At 40.5% G+C, this 20,767-nt stretch overlaps 1 protein-coding gene across 1 annotated transcript in view; it reads right to left on the reverse strand.

The window, feature by feature from the left end:
* The window catches only part of LOC143987941 (uncharacterized), a 214,809-nt gene that overhangs the window by 140,829 nt on the left and 53,213 nt on the right, over positions 1 to 20,767 (reverse strand). Inside the window, exons 11-15 of the mRNA XM_077487143.1 lie at positions 16,367 to 16,507; positions 16,147 to 16,256; positions 14,828 to 14,960; positions 5,125 to 5,331; positions 1,859 to 2,051 (exon numbers count right to left, since the gene is read on the reverse strand). Of these exons, the coding sequence (XP_077343269.1) occupies positions 1,859 to 2,051; positions 5,125 to 5,331; positions 14,828 to 14,960; positions 16,147 to 16,256; positions 16,367 to 16,507 (784 nt within the window). The remainder of the gene's footprint in view (positions 1 to 1,858; positions 2,052 to 5,124; positions 5,332 to 14,827; positions 14,961 to 16,146; positions 16,257 to 16,366; positions 16,508 to 20,767) is intronic.

The following is a 20,767-nucleotide window of genomic DNA, read 5'->3' on the forward strand; positions in this document are numbered from 1 at the left end:
ATGTTTACATGCACTTCTTCTTTTCTGTACTATATCATCAAGATGAATGGGTCTTTACAGAATCATAAACTCCAGCACACTGCATTAGAATAAAGCATACTTCCACTGGCACATACTATTTATAGTGGCACACAAATAGTAGTTAATTTACTATTTTGTAAACTATTGTCAACCTGCCACTAGCTCACAGCAATGCGCTGGTGGTCGCCAGGATAGGGAGGAAAATCTCCCCACAGTCCCCACTGAGTACAAAGACAGTAATAAAAATACAACAAATATTCTATCCCTTCCACTATTTACCTAAAAACAAATAAAATAAAAAGTTTTGGTTGAAGTTCTAGTCTGAGGGAAATCTTTCAATACTGAATTATTGACTTGCCACTGGCATCTTGGTTTAAAGATGCAACCTCTGGGGCTTGCTATACTAGTCCTTTTTACACTAGTCAGTAGTCCTGACTTCGCTGACTGCATTTTTGTTCCAGGTCAGAAGATAATATAACCAACCCAAATGAAATACAAATCAACAGTAATATCGCTCATATTTCTCTTCTGACAGGTATGCTTTCTTTGAAAAAATTGTCTATTTTTTTTCCTTTTAGCATAATATATATATAATATATTGACATTATGACCACATACATTTAATTCTACCACCCAAACCTTTGAAGCAATATCAATTAACAAGAGCAAACTAGATCATTTAACTCCCATGTGTCACAACAGGTCAGGGAGGCCTACTCTATTGCCCCATACACACGGTCAGATTTTCCGATGGAAAATTTTCAATGTGAGCTTTTTGTTGGAAATTCCGACCGTGTGTAGGCTCCATCCGACATTTCCTTCGGAATTTCTGTCACACAAAATTTGAGAGCTGGATCTCAAATTTTCCAACAACAAAATCCGTTGTCAGGAAAATTCTGATCGCGTGTACACAAAGTTTCACGCATGCTCGGAATTAAGCAGAAGAGCCACACTGGCTATTGAACTTAATTTTTCTCGGTATGTCATACGTGTTGTATGTCACCACGTTCTTGACGTTTGCAATTTCCAACAACTTTGTGTGATCGTGTGTATGCGAGACAAGTTTGAGCCAACATCCGTCGGAAAAAATCCATGGATTTTGTTGTCGGAATGTCCGATCAGTGTCCGAGAGAGTATACAGGGCATATTGGGGTAATGATTTACCAAAACTTTACACAATTTTCTGAACAGATAATAGATGTTGTTCAGGCATCACTATCATACTGCTAAGAAAGTAAGTAGTGCGCTATATTAGTGATTATAGTAATCTTTTAGAAGGACACAGGTTAATATTTAATTTTTAAATGTTGTTGATACCCATTACATACAAAGGTTAATTTACTAAAGGCAAATAGGCTGTTCACTTTGCAAGGGAATTCCCCCCCGGAGGTTAGTGAATGTGGTGAAGCTTACCCAATCATACTCAAGGAAAAACAAAACAAAAAAAAACTGCATTTTTACTTGTACATTATTAGATAATGGAACTTATCAGAGCTTCACCTCATTCACTAAGCTCTGGGGTAAATTCCCATGAAAAGTGAACAGACTATTTTCCATGAGTACATCTACCCCAGAGTTACACAAATAGGCTTTTCACTTTGCAAGGGAAGTTACACTTTCCCAGGGAGTTTGCCCTAGAGTTTAGTGAATGTTTTGTGGTGACTATTTGCCTTTAGTAAATCCACCCCTAGGTCTGTTCATTTGGAAATGTCTGATATGTTTCTGTGTTCTGCTTTAACAGACTTTTCAAAATAGTTTTCTGAATCTTAAACCTGCACAAAGTATACAATATCTCAGCAGATACAGTGAGAGTGACCATAACTTATGCTAAACTCACTTCTTTCTTTCTCAATGAAGAGAGTTGCTAGAAGCAGTAGCTGATGTTGTAACTCCTGCAGATCATCAAATGCCACATCATACACTATGAATGCTCCTTTTTGATCCTGAGTGTGAATGATGCCATCTTTAATTATGTAATAGTCATTATGATTCTCCACGTCAGAAAACTCCATGAACTGTACACTGTGTACCTGTTAGTGGAGATACACATGCAATATAAGAGATAAGCCCAGAGAGTAATGCAAGATAGTGGTATACAATGAGTAATTTTTACTCCAACCCACCTTCTGTTGTTGTACATAAAGATATCCCCACCTCTAATGATATTCCATAGGCCGCGTACACACGAGAGGATTGTCCGTCCAACTAAGTCCGTCAGACAATCCGACAGACAGTCCGTCCTACTTTTGAATGAACGGACTTGACCACACACGATGAACAGACAGTCCGCTGAAAGCTTGCACGATGACGTGTACAGCACGTACGACGGGACTGGAAATACGACGTCCAATACACTGCAATGCAACCTTCGGCCGTGTAAATCCTTTCTGAGCATGCGCCATACTTAGTCCGTCCAACTAGCCTACTCACGAGCGGACTGTCCGCTGAAACCAAAGTTGGACATACTGTATTACGGAAATTCCGAAAGACTTAGTCCGCCAGACTATCCGCTGAAAAAGTCAGCTGAAGCCCACACACGATCGGACTGTCCGCTGAAACACGTTTCAGCGGACTAAGTTGGACGGACAATCCTCTCGTGTGTACGCGGCCTTAGACTTGCTGCTGATCTTATAACACATCAGCTGTGTGTACATTAAAATTGCACTTATTTTGGTTAAGACAAACTGCAGTAAAACATGAACTAGCTTAATGGATACAGGCAATATGCTGAATACTTGTCATAGTGGATTCATCTACTTCAAATGACTGGCGGCCCATCCATATGGGGGCACATGGGCGCCACCTGCATCCGGCCCCCTGATCTACATGCACTGTTTGCCCCCCCCCCCCCCCCAAAAAAAAATATACCAATGGCTGCCACTGCTGTTGTCTAGCTAAAGCCATATGGAGACTTTTGAATAGCCCTGAAAATAAGCCTATAATAATACAACCCATGTTGTGATGCCTCCAAACATTGACCTCTCTTTGAGCCCAACTCAGATTTCTAAATGTACATAGAAACATGAAAGGGAGACTACAAAGTAACACAAAGTTGCAGTGCTTCCCAGGAAGCTATATAAAAAGCCTGAGGAATCTGGCTGCAAGATTTTGTAAAAAAAACTAGGATTAGGCTAATCAATCAAGCATAGTTGTAATTCTGTCTGTAAAGAAACAGCAGTTTACCAACTATTGTTACTTGCTGCCTGAATTTGCTCTATCCTTTATAAATACACATTCCTACCATAATCACATCATATTTTAGTTTATCAGACCTTATTCCTATAAATGGCAGTGGCAGAATAAATTTTTTTTTTAAAGTCGTGGCCTAAAACACACAGTGAAAACGTGACAAAGTACTTTATAAATTTCACACTAGAACTTTCTCATCACAAAAGATAATGTACTGCTAAATCGCAATGTACACTATATTGTCAAAGGTATTGGGACGCCTGCCTTTACACGCACATGAACTTTAATGGCATGCCAAACTCGTTCATCCATGTCTTTATAGACCTTACTTACTGTACACTGGTCCAAATGCTTTTGTGGAGGGGGATTATGGCGTGGGGACGTTTTTCAGGGGTTGGGCTTAGCCCCTTAGTTCCAGTGAATGGAACTCTTAAGGCGTCAGCATACCAAGACATTTTGGACAATTTCATGCTCCCAACTTTGTGGGAACAGTTTGGGACGGCCCCTTCCTGTTCCAACGTGACTGCCCACCAGTGCACAAAGCAAAGTCAATAAAGACATGGATGAGCGAGTTTAGAGTGGAGGAACTTGTCCTGACCTCAGCATGATAGAACACCTTTGGGGTGAATTAGAGTGGAGACTGTGAGCCAGGCGTTCTCAGTCACATCAGTGCCTGACCTCAAAAATGCTCTTCTGGAATGATCAAACATTCCCATAGACACACTCCTAAACCTTGTGGACAACCTTCCCAGAAGAGTTGAAGCTGTTATAACTGCAAAGGGTGGGCCAACTCGATATTTAACCCTACGGACTAAGGGGTTGATTTACTAAAGGCAAATCCCCTGTATGCTACAAGTGCACTGCACTCACTGTAGATCTGAGGGGAATAAAGAAAATTAGGGGAAGCTCTGATGATTTCTACCATCCAATCATGCGCAAGCAAAAATGCTGTTTTTTTACTTGCATTTCCATCTCGGTTCTACAGCGGCTGCACTTCCACGTGCACTTGCAGTACACTTGTAGTGCACAGTGGAGTTGCCTTTAGTAAATAAACCCCTAAGACTGGGATGCCATTAAAGTTCATGTGGGTGTAAAGGCAGGTGTACCAATATTTTTGACAATATAATGTATATGTGTTCTTAGCATATATCAGGGGAAAAAAAAGCAAAACATATGAAGTAAATATGTACAATACATGCACATTTCCCTGTGTTTTATCTCTTTAAAGATGCACTCAGCTCCTAAGGTTTGTTGTGGACTGACAGCACACAGCATTGTTGTAGACAAAATGGTTTCAGCTCTGCTCAGTTGTCTTTTGCAAAACTTCTAAAACCCTCCCCCTATTCTTTTCACCACAGCATAGAGACTTATTATTCTGTAGACCAAATATAAGAACTTAGATGGTTCGTTAGATTACTTAAGATAACACAATAAAGCTGGCCATAGGTGTTGCGCTTTTCATTTATGCAGCCACATCCCTTTCAGGAGAACACACTGTGATTATTGCCAGCAACTATAGCTGCTGGCAATAATCGCGTGAACAATCTGACATGCTGGTTGTACCCAAGTCGATCGATGGATTGACTTGGGTACAAGCAGCCTGCCCATACACGGTTCGAATCTCAGATGGTCCCTGCTAAGGAGGCTGAGATTTGAACCATCTATGGCCGCCTTGGTGCACAGATCACACAGCTCTGAGTTTCTGACAAGATCAACAGATATTTTTGCACAAAATGCATCGTTTGGTATAGTTAACAGATCATTATTAGGATTTACATGCATTTTAAGTTCTTCAACATTAAATATACCCTTATTACAATATCAAATAACTGCTGTTATCTAAGAATCAACCTGACAAAGCACAGCTAAATAGTGGAAAAGAAATTGCTTGAAATACGTCTTTGTGAAGAATACCTTGAAATCAGCTGGAGTTTGGTGCATATACTGATGAGATCTAAGTCCTCCTGGGACACCTGATCCTCCCTGGGCTGCAGTTACCCAACTTGTCTCTTCTCCAGCACAGCGTTCCAGATTTCCAGAATTACTTACAAGGCTGGAGTTATCAATTGTCAGAGTTCTCTCAACTGACCGGAAATAATTTAGATGTCCAAGGCAGGTGCGCTAAAGTCAGGGATGAAACGATTACGGTCATGTTCAATTATATAAATTCTACTTTTAAAATGACCAGTCACACAGAATTGTATATTACCATACCCCAGTCAATATAATATCTACAAATGTTAGCATTGGAACATGGCATGTGTATACACTACAAGGTGGTACTGCATGTGCTTCAGTTGACTGCAGAACCAAACTCACATACTACATAGCATTATTGTATGGAATTACTATATAGTATGTATATTGCCATGACTTGAGCCTTTGCTGTTGGTGTTTGTCAGCTGTGCATGTCACTAATAAAATTTAGTAGAATTACTGGGAAACTGAATAGCTGCAGCTAACAGGCCCCTTTCAGCATAATATGACAGTGTTTGCAAGTGGAAAGACCATAGAGAATGAATAACAACTCTAATACATGCAGATAAGGACATTTGCATTTAATGGTATAACCAGGGCTCAAGTCCTGTGGGAACGCATGGGAACAGAGTTCCTGTACTTTTTCCACAACAGGAACTCAGTTCCCATTAGCAGCTGCGTCCTGCAAGATTTTGAAGTATGTGAGCTGTGTGGCAGGTGCTACACCAGCAGCTGCCGACACACCTCGCAATAGTAAGTGCCGCACACCAGGATGGACTGACCATTCAGGCATTGCCAGTAGGGGGCCCCATGACAGCTTCCACTTTGCTCTACCTGTCAATCACAGCTAGCTGACGGGTAGATCAGGTCTCTGCTGCTAAGAGATTGTATTTAGTCAGACCTCTCGTGATGCGCTCCTCCCCTCCGGCCCCTCCTGACTTTCTGTCTCCTCATCTCCCCCCCCCCCCCCCAGTCTCCTGCCTACTTGCTCTGTGTGTCCCGCTGAATCCCCCCCCTCCTCTATCTTCAGTGCCATATGATGAGAGAACCCAGAGGAGGAGCACAGCTATTCTGCTCACAGGACATGCAGGGAGAGAGGTGAGCTGAGGGAGGAACATCAGTTTGGGGTGGTAAGCTGAGCACAATACCTGGCAAAGTTTAATGCCAGGAGGGAAGTTTATGTGGAAATATGTGAAGGGTTGGAATAGCAGCGAGTGTGTGTTGGAGCCCTGCAGAGTTTGCAGCCCCCCAAGCTAACAACACATCACGGTCTCCCCAAGCATTCTATCCAGATAATGTGCAGTTAATTTATGACCTTTCCGTTTAACCCTGTGTTATCCAAACTCTGTTCAATGAAAAGTGTAAACTCACCACATAAACACTCTATATACAAAATAACATTCCCCAATAAAGATCAGAACATGATGTTCACATTTGCATGGAAGCACAATTGAATGAATGCTGATTATTCAGAGAATTACCTTATTTATGTTTATCAAGGATTGTTTTTTACTAACAGTTAAGCTTCATACACACTATACAAAATTGGTTTGAAAATACCACTTTTGAAGTGTTTGTGCATATGAACGTATCTTTTTTTTTTTTTGGTGGGGGAGTGGATACACACAATACAAAATTGGATGGAAAATACCACTTTTGAAGTGTTTGTGCATATGAACGTATCTTTTTTTTTTTTGGTGGGGGAGTGGATCTTGGGTGGGAGTTCCCACACTTTTTTCCCCAGGACTTGACCCCTGGATATAACTGTCCACAACAAATGGCTTGCCATATCCTCAGAACAAAAGGAAAAATGGGGGTGCTGACCATGGCAAACATTTTTTTTTTTTAACTTTCAGTGGAAAAGTGCTAGTTAGAATATGATTGATATGGACAACACCTCCGCTTTAATTTTCTTGCTTATATAGAGATTTTGGGATTTTTCTAAATGGGAACTAATACGTACAAAGACCACATAATTACAGGTGATTGAGTGATCTTTGTATATTATCTATTTAACAAATAAGTGTCTTCATTAACCAGCTCAAACAGAAATATATAGCCTGTATCACAACCAGCAGGACTACTTGTTAATTTTAATGCAGAAAAACACTAACCTTTGATTCGTTTGTAAAAATAACTATATCATGCTCTGCACCAAAAACTTAAAGAATATGTCCAGCAAATATTTTTTTATGTTTGTTTTGGATAAAGTGGAGAAGGATTAGAACCCCTGATGGGTTTACACTGCTATCCAAGGATTCATTAAAGACATTTCCCTTACTTATTGCCACAGTGATAACAATAATAAAATACTTCTGTGCCCCCTATTACTGAGGAGGAAATTGAACTTACCATCAAATCACTACCTGCCCATAAGGCTCTGGGACCTGATGGTTTACCCTATGAGTACTATAGGATCTTTCTTTCCTGGCTGGTTTCCTGTATGTGTAAACTTTTTAATGCTTTCCTTCAGGACACCCCTATCCCCTTGGATATGCAGAGATCTTTCATCACCGTGATTCCAAAGCCAGACAAAGATCCTTCCCTCTGTTCTAGTTACAGGCCCATAGCCCTTTTAAACTCCAAACCTAATTTTTTTTTACCAAACTCCTAGCTGCCCATCTGAATATGATACTCCCATCCCCAATTCATAAGGATCGGGTAGGTTTTGTCCCCTTCTGCCAGGCCGGAGACAATGCTAGGATATTTATAGATCTGCTTGATGTTGCGAACCGAGAAGGCATGGCATCCATACTACTCAGCCTGGGCGTGGAAAAGGCTTTTGGCCACCTTGGTTTGCTTTCCTTTTTGTTACCCTACGTCATACGGGATTTAAGGGGCCTTTCTTACAAGCGATCCATCATCTCTATAATAATCCAACATCCCAGGTGAAAACCCCTTTTGCCCTTTCTTCCTTCTTTACCATTACAAACGGCACCCAGAAGGGCATCCCGCTTTCCCCCTTACTTTTTGCATTATGTGTTGAACCTCTGGCACCGATTATCTGTAGATGTTCGGACATTCGGAGCATATCGGTCCGAGGGAGGGAATTAAAAATTTCATTGTTTGCAGACAATATCATCCTCACCCCAACCCAACCTAGGTTATCCCTGAAATGGAAGTTAAGTCGTGGGGGGCTTGTGGAACCCAGCTTACCTTGGAGAGCTCTGGAAACTCTGTGTCCAGCTCCCCCCGCCCCTCCTATGTGTAAATTACCCTGTGTCCATTAGGGGCACAGGGTGACCTAGAACCCCCAGTCTGATCTGAAATAGTCGGACTCGCTGTACAGCCACACTGGAATGTTGTATATATATATATATATATATATATATATATATATATATATTGTGTGTTGTCTCATGCTGTTGGACTCTTTGCAGGGATCATTTGGGATGTAGTTGTATTTCATTGTTCTATTGTGTCTGTCTGCCTTGGGAGAAAAGTATATTATGGGATGTATGTCTAAGTGCAGGGGGGGGGAATTCCTCCAGCAGCCCCTCCCTGCTGATAAGACTGTTTACTGATGTGAAGTTTGAATACACCTGACCTGTGTGTCTATTGTTATTGGACAGTTTATCCCACCCTGAAGGACGGAGGGGTTCCCGCCCTGAACCGGAGGGGTTGTCCCTAAGTGTTACCTCTCTGTACATGTGGTTGAATAAACAATCTGTTTTCACCCTACATTGAGTTATGGCTAATGACTGGGTGCTCAGTGGGATCTTGGATTGTGTGGTACCGGACACAGGAAGCATTTACTGCGAGTAGACTCATCTTGAGTACAGAGGCTTTTTCACACCGGGCAGAGGCACCTGACAGGGATGCCCTCTGTATCCTTTATTATTTGCCCTGGCATTGGAACCCTTGCATTCGCCATCAAACAACACCCAGACATGTCTGGTTATTCCCTTGAATCTTCCCACTTTAAGCTCAGTATGTATGCAGATGACGTCATGATTTTTATGACCCAATCCCATGTCTCTCTTCCCAACTTGTGTACCATACTAACCAAATTTGCCTATATTTCTGGACTTATGCAGTAAACATAACTAAATCTACCACGCTTCTGGGTTAATCTTCACTCTACCCAGTGTGAGACACTCCGAAGATCTTTCCCATTCCAATGGTCGAATGACAAAATTCCTTACCTCTGCATCTACATCACAGCACAATTCTCATCTATTTATGAGGTTAACTACCCAGCATGTTTATCCAAATTGCGGAACCTGCTTAAAATTTGGAGAACATACCGCATATCATTTTTAGGGAGAGTCATAGCAGTTAAAATGACCCTGTTACCGAAACTCTTATTCGTGTTCCGATTCCTCCCTATTAATATTCTTAAATCCTGTATTGGCAAGCTACAACAAGATATTAATAGATTGATTTGGCAGAATAAACGCCCCAGATTTTCCAAACACATTCTTTATAAATCCCAGACTACCAAAGGCCTTGGTCTTCCCAGCCTTTGGTTCTACTACTTGGCTGCACGGTTTTCCCAGATAGCGCAGTGGAACATCCCAGACTCGAAATTACCCTGGATCAAATTTGAGGCCAATTCCGCTAGGCCCTATTGCCTCATGTCCATGCTATGGTAACCCTCCAACTTTACACATAAGCTTTCTTCCACCAACTCCATTGTTTCCCATTCTCTCACCCTCTGGCACCATTATAAAAGCAAGCTTAGCCTAATTTCACCTGCCCCCCCCCCCCCCCCCGGTTCATGCTTTCTTGGGGATCCACTATTCAGTTTAATCACCCTGAAAGTTTTGCATGGTGGAAATCCAATTCCCTGAACACTTTAGCGGATCTTCAGATTGGAGATACATTCACTACGTTCGAACATCTTCATGCACAGAAATACTACTTTGGGAACACTTTCACTTTATACAGATAAGGCATTTTTATATAACCCATTATAACCTTACTGCTCCCCCCCCCCCCCACGTCCTTTGAACAGATTTGATGTGATGCCCCTAGAGGTAAGGACCTCATTTCATCTCTCTACAAAACGGCATTGGCTTCGTATTTTTCAGGTGATCCTCTATATAGAAATAAATGGGAGTCTGATTGTGATCTGATCTACGTAAGGCCACTAAATCACTGGCGGTCAGAGAACCGGCCTACAAGGTAATGACCAGGTGGTATTACACTCCTTCCAGACTCCAGGTAATGTTTTACATGAATGTCTGGATTGTGCTTTAGAGGCTGCTAACAGCCGGGCACATTCAGACACATTTTGGGACTGTGCACTGCTAGCCCTGGTTTGGGGAAAAGTGAACGCCGTGGCTTCGGCAATAACGGGAACCCCTTTGCAGCTCACGGTCCCAATGTGTTTACTGGGGGCAACAATCCCAGGGATCCTCTGCAGGGATGAATGTCTCATACATACTATTGTGTATCCACTCTGTGGGCCATTGCTCTCCATTGGAAATCCCCTGTAGTTCCTCTTTCCTCCATACTAAACAGAATTGATGTTGTGATGATAATGGAAAGGATCTTATATACCCTACAAGATCAGTTGCACCTGTTCGATTGCAGATGGGAAGCCTGGAAAACCCATAGGCACATTTTGTTAGCGCAGAACTAATGGCAGTTCAGGGTTGTTGTAATGTCTTTATGGCTTGATACCTTTGTATGTACCCTTTCTATGGTATTTTTACTGTATGGTTCAGATTGTTCTTTATTTTACTTTTTTTATGTCATTCTTTGGATATCATTTATATGATGTACACTGTTACATGAGTGTATGTTTTTTTTATTTTTTTTTATTTTACCTTCCTCGAAAAATAAAAAACGTTTGCAAACAAAAAAAAAGATATTGATACTCCCCAAGCTTTTATATCTCTTTCAAAGTTGCCCATACCAATTCCCTATGCACACCTGAAAAAATTGCAGGCAGATTTGTTACAATATGTATGGAACTATAAGCGTTATAGGATACCCCGTTCGGTGCTCATGGCATCACGCTCTGATTGTGGTTTGACGATCCCCAATTTTATAAAATACTATCAAGCAACCCAACTTCATGCAATTGCTACTTGGTTTACCCAACATTCTTTTAATAAATGGATGGAAATCGAGAAGTTGTGGCTAGCCCCAATACACTCTAATAGTTTACTTTGGAATGTGAATGCAGAGGTAGCCCCTAGTCGACTATCGGGGACTTTTTCCCACCTCAGGATGCTTTGGCGCATGCTATCCCCTCAACATACCCTCTCCTTCTCCTTGATGACCTCCTTCCTGTACACCTCCGAGATGCCTACCAGCCTCATTTACTCCATGCCCTCTCCCTGGGCATCAAGGAATCTATTCCATTTTGGCCACTTAGTGGACCCAAACTGCTACCATTTGGTAAATTACAGAATAAGTTTGATTTTCCCTGCCAGGTTTTCTATGGATACTTACAGATCTGTCATTATGCCCAATCTATAACCCCTAATCTGCAATTCTCTGCTCCTTCCTCTTTTGAACGTATTATCGTAGAAGGCACAGCATGGAGGGAAATTATATCTGATATTTACAAACTATTGAATGCTTACTCCATCCAAGTCCAAGGTAAACATTCTTACATTCTCTGCTGGTAGAGGGTGTTAGTAGACTAGTTATCTCTAGAGGACTGGCAGGTGATTTGGTCTCAGACTGCAAAAAAAGCTCCCTTTGTACTTTGTACAAAGAAAATGCGTATAAAACCCTTTATTTCTGGTATACGACTCCGGACACTACTAGCTCAGATCGATGCTGGCATTGCCTTAGGGACAGGGATATCCTTATTCACATATTTTGGAGCTGCTGATTGGATGCCACGTTTTGCCATTTGGTCCATCAGGTATTGGATAGCCTCTTTGGAGCAACTAACCCGATGACACTGAAATCCCTTCTGTTATGCCTCCCCTGCAAAACATTCCCAAACTTCACAGGAAGCTGCTCCATCATGTCCTTACAGCTGCACGGTGCCTCATTGCTCTCATTTGGAAATGGCAATCTCCTCCCTCCCAGGAGGCCTTATATGCTAGAATTAAAGAAGTGGAGTTGATGGAGAAAATGATTGCCAGACTACAGGATAGATTGGAAGCTCACAATCGAGTCTGGGAGCTGTGGCATCTCCAGGAGGACCCACCTCAAACCCCTAAACCAGCTATGGTAATAACCTATTTTTTTTCTTTTTTCTTTTTTCCCTTCTGTTTCTTTACTTTTCAGGTATTGGTATAAGTTGTAATGTCTCTTTAAAAAATGTATCACAAAGCCACATAGTTGCCTAGTTGTTGCTATCCTGCTGACCCAGGTATATCCTCTAGTACCAATCAGTATGTTTACTGAATATTGTTTTTATACTCATGCGGATTCCTATTGTGAACATTGTGCTTGTGTTTGTTGTACATTTCGTGCTAAGTTTTTACTTTTGATAAAAAATTGCTATTTGAAAAAAAAAAAAAAAACTTCTGCACTACTATGAAGTGTGATAGCAAATAAAATGTGTATTTAGCTTTTATAAATTGTGCACTTGTTCCTACATATAATATGAAAAAATAAATAAATAAAATAAAAAGATGAAGGGCTACCTCCTCTCAATTAAATAACATGAAAAGTGCTATAACAATGATAATAGTGCCACTCAGTGGCTACCTTCAAGATAGCAATATGCCACCTAAATATGCAGCAATAGTGGTGAGACCCTCATATGAAAATGAATTGAAATGAAAGAACTATTCTGCAAATCAAAATATGTGAAATTATAAAATATAAACTATTCTTAATATTACATAAACATAATACAGTGAACGTGATCACCTAGTGGCAATAGTGATAATAACTAATTATTACAATCAGTCCATTGGAAGTGAACGTGCCAAAAGCATTCTGTGACAAAGATTAAATCATTTAGTGAATAAGAAAGTATTCTTCACAATAACATGTGCCCTCAACATTTTACGCGTTGGGGCGGAGCCTTTGATGTCATTGCGCACTACCAAGAGGCCGACTTGGAGCTTATGGTGGTTAACAGCCGAACATCTGTGGATATTTAAGTGACCCTATGGGGCTTCTGCACCCCCTATGTACTGAACACTGTACCCGAGTGCACCGGAGGTAGTGTACGGTAAAATGTAAGTGTGCTTTTCTCTTTTTTTAAAATAAACATTATGTTTTAAAACAGTACCTTCCTACCCACATACTATACAATTGGAGTACCAAGGTCTGAGCTGTATGAGAGTCCAAGGTACACCAGAACAGCGGTCATCCAAATGATTTGTACCCCTGAGGGGAAGGCACGACTAGACCCTATGTGGGGTCTTTTGGAGAGGTGAGCATATACCTTGACCAGTGGAGGGCACGTGTTATTGCGAAGAATACTTACTTGTTCACTAAAGGATTTAATCTTTGCCACGGAATGCTTTTGGCATGTTCACCTCCAATGGACTGACTGAATTAATTTGTTATTATCACTTTTGGCTCTAGGCAGTCACGTTCACTGTATTATGTTTTTGTAATATTTTATCATTTCACATATTTTGATTTGCAGCAATTTAAGTTAATCTAAATTCATTTTCATAGGAGGATCTCACCACTATTGCTGTGTATTTAGGTGGTATATTGATATCTTGAAGGTAGCCACTGGGTGGCACTATTATCATTGTTATAGCACTTTTCGTGTTATTTAGTTGAGAGGAGGTAGTGTTTCACCGTTTTATTTATTTATTTATTTTTTCACAGTGATAATAGCTTTACCAGACATAAAGTGAGGGAAAATCTGCAACTGGAACCTAGACAGCATTAGAAAGCGGTTCTAGCCTCCCCCTATTGTTTCTGCTTCTGTCTGTGTTGCTGGGATTTTCTCTTACTTCCTGTCCGGTGAAACTGTTGTCACTGACAATCAAATAGCCATGCCTTACCCTGCGACTTATTTACACTCAATTTCAATTGGATTCAATCAAACTAAGTCAATCAGCCAGGGCAAACAAAATATTGACTGTTTTTCATCAATAAGCAACTTTATTTTTTGAATAATGATTACTATCTTCACTATCAATCAAAATCCACTTTCTCCTGTGTGGCATACCAATTGAAAGGGTTGTCGACTATAGATCTATTCCTCCTATTGGAAAAGTTTGAGTCGAATATAAATCAATTGTTTATCTAAATATATATGGCCAACATGAGCCCTGCATAAGAAGGGTTCAAATCCTCCCTCACTCTATCCAAACTTTAAAATATAGATTTTGGTTGAACATACACTTTAATTTTAGTTTTGCTATCAGCAGGATAAATCACAGAATATGCACCTTTAACAATAACACTAGTTATTTTTAAACTACCATTTGTCAAACCAAAAAAGATAATTTTTTTCTTTATTACATCTTTTTGAAATAGAAAATAAAATCATTATTGATTTACATCATTGCCATAAGGAAGCCTTGTCTATCCTTAAAAAAAATGATAAATGTATTATTTGGATGTCATAATTAATGACACTTTTTTTTTCAAATCAAAAGGCCCATAGCCAACATGTAAAAACTAAAGGTACTATACTGGTGCAGGAGTGGTTAATCTTAAATCCTACAATTAAATGATTATAGGGGTGGGAATGAGGATCACTCTATCACTTAACTATCCCCACTGTTTCATTCAGAGCATAGAAAATTACCTGAAGTTCTTTAACTCTGAGATGACGTAGATAGAGAAGAGATAAGTAAGCACCTTTCATCATTACAGGATCTTTGCTGTTATCTTCTGCCTCATCTAATCCCAGTAATTGCAGGGTGTTCTGGAAACTGTACCTTAATAAAACAACATAACACAAATAAAACAATAGAACATCTATACTATATGTTACAAGTACAGCATTTGACAAGGTACAGATACAACTTGACATTCTGATTGATTGATATCCTCTTTCTTAAAATTTTCACTCCAGTTTTGTTGAGGGAAAAAAATCCCCTCCAGGTAAACTATATACCATGCAAGGAAATTAGCAAATTCATTTGGAGATTGATACCTTTCTCTTTTCTTTATTATGTTGTATTCGTTTTTTCTTTTCCAAAAGTGAAGTTTTCCTTAAAGTGAATTAAACTCATTTTTTTTACATCACTTGTTCAAAATTATCAAGTACATTGTGGCTCTGTTTTTTTTTTTTAGTCTCTTACTATTCTTTCCAAGCTTCTTTTTTGTCCTGTGCAAGCTCCATATCCTCCAATGATGCACTAGTGTAGAGCATGCAGCGCTGTTATTTCTGGTCATGTGATAGGCCCTATGTGTACTACAATTCCCAGAGAACTGAATGTGTCTGCAGGTAGATGTGTAGTCCATCTCGGCAACAAACAGGAAAGAGTGGCTACGTTCACATAGACAAAGAGGGCGTAGCTCTGGGAATCTTCTAGTACCAGCAAATAGGAGATAACTCAGCCACAGCTCAGTAAACCCCTAGTAACCTTTAGAGGATCCCTATAATTCTACAGAACTCTGGCTGAGAATGACTGGCCTAAAGAATCTTTTTTAATTTACATCCCCTTTGGTGCATTTACATTGTTTTCTGTGATGTTCAAATTCCTGAAACCTCAACAAAAAGTTAAAGTTCATCTAAAGCCAAAAAAAAAATTAGTCTTGGATTTAGTAGGTAATAGTTAAAATCCCTGTTCAGGTTCTGCACCCCATAAAAGACAATTAACTACACTTCCTGTCCCATTAATGCAACAAGAAGTAAGAGGAAATATCCCCAAAATAATAGAAATCACTTGTTGTAACCCAAACAAGTGACCCCACTGGAAAATGCATTCTTAATTTCTGTTTCAGTATCACCTTCACATGTTGGGTTTCCCCTTACTTTTAGATCTGGCAGCAGTAGAGGGTGAATCTCCCCACAGGTTCTAACCCTTTACTACTCTATGCAATAAAACAAAAGTTTTGGCCTCAGATACAATTTAGAAATGGTCTTTAACATACATGATTATTACGACCCATTATTACCCAGCTTGTTTTTTCTGTCTTGAAGACACAGGTCGCCTATTAAGACTTGCAATGTTTAGGTCCTTATCACTGCTTTCTTGTAGTGGCGATCCATTGGTTGTGTTTACATCCTATATTAAGAAAAAGACCCGTTCCTAATTAATCAAACAAAAATAAACAAATAGTGCACAGTAAGATGATATTTAAGGAATGACTTACTCTCTTGATTGAGCATGCCTACCTGAAGCAGGTCCAGGGGGGTGTATATTTTTACCCAGATGTCATGGGTATTCTTAACTGATACACTTTGAACAAAGGATGGTTGTATTACTTGTGCTGCATGCTCCTGTAGCACCTCCATCGCTTTCTCTGCACTTGTCACCTAGACAGCAGGTAATAAAAACATTAATTACAAGCCATGGCAAAGTACTTTTCCTAGCAGGCATGTCCTGTCTGTGAGTACCAATGTTATGCAGGACCAGGGGTCATGCTAGCTGACAATTGCTATGGGCCGTACACTAACGACGTCAATCCTCAAAGATATTTGATATTTGAAAGTCCCCACTTCTTGCCATGCCCCAATGACGCATTTTGCTCTGACTGGGCATAGTTATTGATAACTAAGCCCAATCAGGCCAAAATGTATCATTGGGGCGTGGCTACAGGCTGGGACTATCAGTATACAGGTCCCAAATAAGCTTATCTTTGGGGATTGATGTCATAGTGTGCAGCCTTTTTTGTGCATGGACTTGCAATACTTTTCACATGATTAGATATATATATTTTTTTAAATCAGGAGTGCTTTATTAACGGAAAAAATAATATATCATACATTAACCTCCCTGGCGGTATGATTAGTTCTGGTTTTAGGTGCTGAAAGCGGTACAATTATTTTGCATGGAAATTTGGCGTTTTATATTGTAGTCCTGTAATTCTTAGGAATAACTCTCTTAAATCTGTTCAAACCAGAGTCTAGCAGACATCCCATATATGATAAAGGTATGATAAAGTTTATAATATAATAAATAATAATATAAATTATTCAATAATGTAATCAAATCCAAAAACACATAAATTTGCTAATTTGCAGAATTGTCGCTGTCATTAGATTTAGTGTTTGATGATGAATTTCCCCACAGATCGCTATCGCTCAATTCTGAAAGTGATTATAATTTATTTTCGCTGTTTTCTAGTTGGTCTAAAATCACTTTTGACATAAAGAGACACTTTTTGGTTGCTATGGACAATCTCCAAATTCCAGGCAGAAAAATACAATATTTATAATATAAAAGTGCATGCAGGGCACTGCACAGACCACTAGGGACAAAGGGGGTGTGTAATGTTTTTATACAGTACTGTAATCTTACAGATTACAGTACTGTGTGTGTTTTGTGTGTTTTGTGTGTTTTTACTTTTTTGAATTTGGCCCGACCTCCGCTCCCATGCGCCGTAACGTCGCAGGGAACGGAGCTCGGCGGCATTCGGGCACTGTGTGAATCGAGCGGATCCGCTCGATCACACAGCACGGACAACATCGCTGGATCCAGGGGACAAGGTAAGTAACATCTCCCTGTGTCCTCCCTGTATCCAGCGATACAATCCCGAGTCTGACTCGGGATTACCGCCAGGGAGGTTAAAGAAAAAGAAAACAAACACCGTTTGACATGGCATAAGTACAAACAGTACATAAAAATCCAAAAAACATCCAGCATCATCTCAGAGAGATAAATAACATTTATTACAATCCTATAGGACCAATAACAGCAATCACATGGGAGAAGCTACATTACCCCAGAGGGAAGTGGGGAACTGTGAGAAGGGGAATGGTATGGGGAAGGGGGAGGGGATGGGTGTCAGAAAGAGTCACAAGCTAAAGACAGTGTGTCATGGGACACCTCAACCCACTTATCAAGGAGAGAGAGAGGTACTCAGCAGACTCACTCTACTGGGAGGTTCATGGCTACCAAACCTTGTCGTATAACCAAGGGCATCCACGACATAGTGATGTACATCAGTTTGTAAAGGGGCAGCGCAGCATCAATCATGGCTTTTCCAGGGCAACAAAGAAGGAGGAGTGGGGGAGGACCACTTACAGAGGATTTCCTTCTTGTCGTAGAATAGTAAGTAAGAGATCAGTAACTTACTATGAGCGGATCTTTGAGCAGGATCAGGGATCCCTAACAGGGCTAGTTCATGAGACATAGGAACCGAAAACAAAAGCCTAAGGTTAATAAGCTCAAAAATATCAGAGCAAATGAATCCTAGGGCACTCCCAGAACATGTGAAAGTAGGTAACCAACTGAGTCTGGCAGCGATAACAGTTAGGGTCTATACTTATTTTGTGCAATCTCACCGGGGTATAATATACTCAATGTAAAAATTTTGTTTGCATCAATTTATCTCTAGATGAGATTACCAGCTTGGGGCATTGATTAAGATTAAGTGCTCCCAGTCCTCCTTGTCCACGGAAGGGATATCCTGTTTCCATAGATCCCACAATCTCTCAATTTTAGGGGAGTCAGTAATGAGCAGGGCCCTATACAATGCAGAGATTTGTTTCTGAAGATCCTCCCGAGATAGCAGTTCCTCAAAGGAGTCTAACTGGAGGAGAGGCTGAGTGGGAAATTAAGCTCTGGCAGGGTGGCGCAATTGAATATATAAAAAAAAATCCAACCCGGGAGGTGGAATGCCCTAGAGAGCTGAGAAAAGGTCAACAGCATAATACTCCTTAGTTTTAATACCATAGCGCACCCAAATGATTGGATAATTAAAGTGACTATTCACACAATTTTTTTTTTACCTGAAAATTCTCAACTCCTTAATAAATCAGCCATTTTTTTCTCTTATAATTTCCTGTAAAGAATTGGAAGCGTAGGGGGTCAGGAGAAATCAATTGGGATCTCAGGCAGTGCATACCCGTTTCCCCTGAAAATTAAACCTAGCATGATTGCTGATGATGGCTGCAATATAAGCCCTAACCCCCCCCCCCCCCCAAATAAGCCCTAGTTAAAGTCCTTGTCAGAGTAGGGCTTATTTTCGGGGAAATGGGGTAGGGATTATTTGGGGGGTAGGGCTTATATTGCAGCCATAACAGACAATCACACTAGGTCTCGTTTTTGAGGAAACAGGGTATGTGTTGGCAGTATACATGCTGACAAGAGGAGAGCACACTGAGTAGAAAGATGACTGCAGCGGTTTACAGCTTCTTATGTATTGTGCAGATGCAAAGCTGGATTTGGATCTGGGTCTTGATGCAGTGAAGGTTACAGATCTGTTTTTACTGTCTGGGAGGGTGCCAGGATGACAAGGCTGGCTTGAAAAGTCAAAAATATTGTCAGTTAAAACAGTACTTTGCATCTGAACATGTATTTGTGCTGTACCAGCAGGTCAGCATTAAATTATATCTGCAAGTACATTTTGGAGCAGAAGTTTTGCTCGTCAGAGCTTTGGTCAAAAGAAGGAGAAAGTTTTGGTAGGATGGAAGGAAAATGGAAATTACTAACTGCATCCTTTAAGAAACTGAATGTAATACACAGCAGCAATTAGACTAGATTTTCAGTAAAATATTGTTCAACTTTTGAAAAAATGTAAGCGCTGTATAAGTGTTCAGCACTGTTTTAAACTTGGCTAAAGCCAACGGCACATTTGACGACAAATGTTGGAGATTGTGCGGCAAAAAAGGTGATATGTTACATCCATTTTGGACATGCCCTAAACTTGGGAAGTATTGGGAACAAATCTTTCAAGTTATGTCTGAAATTACCAAAATAGTCATTCCTCCAAATCCCTCACTGGCTCTATTATTCATTGATCTTGATCGATATCCTATCCAGTTTAGAAATGTGTTTACACATATTTTGCTGTCAGCCAGGATCAGTATAACAAGGAACTGGAAAAATCCTGATCCTCCTTCCATAAAAGAAGTGATAGAATCGACTCAAACTCATTACATTTACAAATCAATTCTAGCTCTTCGGCCTCACAAAAAAGAACATACTCATAAAATATGGCAGCCATGGTTAAAATGGGCTAGTCCCCAAAACATTGCACGAGTTCTTTGTTCCTAGATAACTTGAATTAAAAAATGACTTACCCCGCTCTAATATTTTAATCTTTGTTTTGTATATATTAAATGACAGGTTACTATTACTGTCCCGAACACAGTTTAGCACCCATAGGGGTGTTCGGGAATATATTTAGGTTCATCATCTTTGAATTACTTGAATTGGCAGTATATAAATATATGAAGATAATATTTATATTACTTTTGTGTATTGTCTCCACAATGGATGTATTAACCACTTGCCAACCGCCGCACGACGATGTACGTCGACAGAATGGCACGGGCAGGCATATGGGCGTACATGTACGTCCCTGCCTTCCCGCGGGTGGGGGGCCCCCCCCCCCCCCCCCCCGGTGCCAGCGGCGGTCGGTTTTCGTTCAGAAGCGATCCGGGATGAGGGGGCGGCCATTCATTCATGGCCACCCCCTCTCGATCGCTCCTGATGAATGGAAGTGAGGCGTGACATCACTTCCTCTCCTGTAATGTAAACACAGGAGAGGAAGTGATGTAATCTCTCCTCCGTGTCGGTATTTTTCATTCCGGCACCGAGGAGAGAGGATCGGTGAGTTGCACCAACAC

This window comes from Lithobates pipiens, unplaced genomic scaffold (assembly GCF_037356315.1).
Source record: "Lithobates pipiens isolate NorthernLeopardFrog02 unplaced genomic scaffold, aLitPip1_a1.2 Scaffold_18, whole genome shotgun sequence".
NCBI lineage: Eukaryota > Metazoa > Chordata > Amphibia > Anura > Ranidae > Lithobates > Lithobates pipiens.